Below are 4,029 nucleotides of genomic sequence, written 5' to 3'. Positions count from 1 at the left end.
TGGTCCCGGGGATCGAACCCACTACCTTGGCGTTACAAGCGCCGTGCTCTACCAAACAAACAAACTACATGGAGAGAGCTCAGTCAAAATTAATTTCATTAAAAAAAAAGAAAAAAAGGAATTGATTAAACCAAGTGTGCCCTGACACTGACAACACATAGGATATCAAACATATCATAGCAGACGTGCAGTTTGATTCACACAGTCATGAATTCTGTAATATGAGTATAGTATCAAAATCATGTTATAGCATTATTATCATCCACTGAAACAGTTGATGCAGTCTAATCATGAATGTGCAAAGTGTGTCCAAATGATTTCTGATTTGATTTCTAATAAGATCCTGAGTGTATTTGTGTGTTAGCAGCACTAGATATATCAGAGTGAAAGTTATGGTCTAGATGTATTACTGTGCAGTAAGAAGTTTTACAAACAAACAAACTCTATTTACCTTGACTTGCTTTCAGCCAATCCCACAGAGGGAGCAAGTCTGAAAGCACTCTAGCTAGTCATATTGAATCAATATGGCATTGGAGTGCTCCTCAATGTGAGCATAATAAGTAAGGTGAGCATCACTGTTAAAACAACCTTCTTAACACAGAACAGCTGTGTGTTTCAACATGAACCACTGTACGTTTCTATGTAACCCTCAGAGACTAAGTCCAAATGAAGCAGGTACAATGTTCAACCTCCTCTGAATCCGACAGATCCACCTGCCTTTTCTCACTACAAAATCTCACAACTAACAACATTTCACTGACCAACATCTATACTACTGCTATCCTACTACACATGCCAGTGTGCTGGATATGCAAGTCAAACCAGCTATTCACCACTACTGCCAGTAGAAGTGCAGAAACTAGCACTAGCCTATACCTGTCCATTACCCGATCCATTCTACATGCCTCACATTGTCAAACCTTTCCTCCCTTGGATTTTACCTAGTCTTTTAATGTATTTTCTAACAGGGAATTTTGCAATATCATTTTCAATTTCAATCCCCACATGTTATTTAAAGTCCAATAAAATTAAGACAAAATAGAACATAAGACATCAACTGTCAACAATGGTACGTACATCGACCTTATTCTGATTCAACATATAGCCACTCCACTATGCTCTGTGCATCAGGTCATCAGAGTGACACATAGTCTTGAATGGAGTCCATCAGATTTCATCTCAGTTTATGACACTGAAGTACGGATGCCATAAGAGGAACTCAAAGTGATCAATTTTCAGTTTTTCCTGTGGAGTGCTTCGTTCGCACCAGTCAAAGTCTTTTAAGCTGAAGCCCATCAGAATCCTGCTCCGGCCTGCAGTAACAGAGGACAACCTGTAGATGGCAGTGATATAAAAACATAAGTGTTTGTTTGGAGCATAAGCAGCGCTAGGCAGTGTGAGGTCCTCCTGCATGGGATAAACGTGTGTGTGTGTGTCCTCTCTCTCAGTTCAGTCGTGGAGATGAGTTCCAGGTGAGATCCATGCCGACCTACCCTTGGTGCTTGGTGTTCCCCCACCGAGGAGCCTCTTCTCAGGCTAAGGCAAAAGAGACAAGAGGCAGCAGCTCCTGGACATCCAGGACATCTCAGCTTTAGGGGTCCTTGCATTGTTTAAAACGTTTGATAAAAAAAAAAAAAGTATCCTAAAAAGCAGCAGTGAAATCAGTACATTGTGGAAGACAGCACTGTTGCATTTTAGAATCAAATGTCTGTCTGTTGCTCTCTGTCTCTGTACTGTCTCTGTCTCTGCCCCTCTCTCTCTCTCTCTCTCTCTCTCTCTCTCTCTCTCTCTCTCTCTCTCTCTCTGTCTCCCTCTCTCTCTCTCTCTCTCTCTCTCTCTCTCTCTCTCTCTCTCTCTCTCTCCCTCCAGTCCTGGGCCGGGGGGCTGTCAGGCAGCTCTCTCCTCCATGGTGGGCTTGTTGCTGGCGATGGGCTGAGCGTACACACTCCTACTGTCACTATCCACACTCTGAAAGTAGGGGTGGGTCAGAGCAGCAAACGCTGATATCCTTCTGGAGGGATTGAACTCCAGGAATTGCTGTACAGAGAAAGAAAGAGAGAGAAAGATATTATATTATAACATTTTCCTCAACAAAAAGAATAGTCTGAGTTTCATTCCTATCGGACAAATTGTGTGGTGTGTGTGTGTGTGTCTAATACTCACGAGTATAAGGGACTTCCCCAGCTCGTCCATGTCAGGGATGAGGTTTCCGATTGGCTGAGGGGGTCGTGGGGAGAAGGCACTCTGTGGCAGGGCTACTTCCTGGGGCCAGTCCTCCACCGAGGGAACCCCGACCACACTGAGGGATCATCATCATCATCATCATCATCATCGTGATTATAATAATCACAAGCCTCCTTATTTGACAATTGATTGTTAAAACTGTAAATATGATTTATAGCATGATGAAGAACATGCTACTTACTCAAAAATTTTGCCCAGCTGATCAACATCTGAGCTTCCTCTAAACAAAGGTCTGGGGAGAGAAAGAGCACATGTCAATATAACTGAAGCTGATTGGTGCAAAGTTGCATCATTAAACTGTGTTATACACCTTCAATGAATCAGATAAATGAGTTCTCCTTGTGGTGGTGATGCAGGCAGCCTTAATGCTGACTCTCCATCTTCTCAACACAAAAGTACATCTCAAACATTCCTACTGAGCAGTCCAGGCAGACGCAGGCCGGCATCATCCATAACTGACATAACCAGTCCAACCCTCACTCTGTTCTACTGTAAAGAGGTGGCTTTCGTGGCTCTGGTCAGACAAGAGAGTACTGAGGACTGTTTCAGCAGCACATGGGAGAAAGGCACGCTCATGGGAGGGAGAGACGGAGGAGGTGGAGAGGGGCTAGGGATGGAGGGAAGGAGCAGGCCTACTGGTGGTTCCTGTAGCTTTGGGCATGCTTCCCCCGGCACCCACAGACATTCCAGCAGTCATCATCAGCTCATACAGGTCTCAACTCAAACCCCAGCCAACCGCTGCTCCCAACCAACCAACCAACGGGTAGAAAAAAGCAGATTTATCCCTCAGCCTCATGTGTCTCTGCCTTAGCTCTCTGTGTGTGTGTGTGGCGTGCGTGTGTGTGTGCGTGTGTGTGTGTGCGTGTGTGCTTGTGCGGCAGTGGGAGTGGGTGAGCAGTGCAAATACTGTGTGAAAGAACTATTGGATTATTCTAACAGAGACTAGCTGGGAGATATATAAAGTAACAGTCACCACCAATGTCAATGCATCTGACATCTGCCGTAATCTTATCTTTGCATAGCTGAACCCCCACACTTTCCCTACATAGCTGAACCCCCACACTTTCCCTACATAGCTGAACCCCCACACTTTCCCTACATAGCTGAACCCTCACACCTTCCCTACATAGCTGAACCCCCACACCTTCCCTACATAGCTGAACCCCCACACTTTCCCTACATAGCTGAACCCCCACACTTTCCCTACATAGCTGAACCCCCACACTTTCCCTACATAGCTGAACCCCCACACTTTCCCTACATAGCTAAACCCCCACACTTTCCCTACATAGCTGAACCCCCACACCTTCCCTACATGCTAAGACTTTGAAGATTAGACACAGGCAGAAAGACTTGATGGTAGTTTGCACATTTTACAGTGACAGCAATTATGTTGTCACATATTTTGACGGGTTAAGGGTGCTCCATAGCAGGCTATACAAACCTAGCAGCAACAGTGGTGGAACTGAACTATGCCCTATTTCACCAAGTAGATGCCATCCTGACCAATACACCCGCTCTAACCTCTCAATGGCTCACTACACTGACATTACTTTATCCTGGTTACTGTAAGGGGTCAAATACTTGGTGGGCATGTTGAGAGTCTGAGGTTTGAACCATAAAGATGAGACCAAACCAGTTATCTGCCTTTAGATGGAAAACATCACCTACAACAACGTTATCATGCCAAAACAAGTAGGACATATAGATATTTCTTAAACCAGGAGTGGCTTGTTGGTTTCAATGGATGACTGGCTTCTCACAGGGTTGACACTGACCACACAC

General features: G+C 44.9%; 1 protein-coding gene across 1 annotated transcript in view; it reads right to left on the bottom strand.

The window, feature by feature from the left end:
- Positions 1–1,887: 1,887 nt before the first annotated feature.
- The window catches only part of LOC311131920 (cyclin-dependent kinase 6-like), a gene marked incomplete at both ends in the record, with an annotated part of 54,942 nt that continues 52,800 nt past the window's right edge, over positions 1,888–4,029 (bottom strand). Inside the window, 3 exons of the mRNA XM_084165028.1 lie at positions 1,888–2,037; positions 2,164–2,299; positions 2,426–2,476. Of these exons, the coding sequence (XP_084021154.1) occupies positions 1,888–2,037; positions 2,164–2,299; positions 2,426–2,476 (337 nt within the window). The remainder of the gene's footprint in view (positions 2,038–2,163; positions 2,300–2,425; positions 2,477–4,029) is intronic.

This window comes from Coregonus lavaretus (genome assembly GCF_964263955.1).
Source record: "Coregonus lavaretus genome assembly, chromosome: 7".
Classification (NCBI taxonomy): domain Eukaryota; kingdom Metazoa; phylum Chordata; class Actinopteri; order Salmoniformes; family Salmonidae; genus Coregonus; species Coregonus lavaretus.
This window is presented reverse-complemented; position numbering and strand designations above follow the sequence as displayed.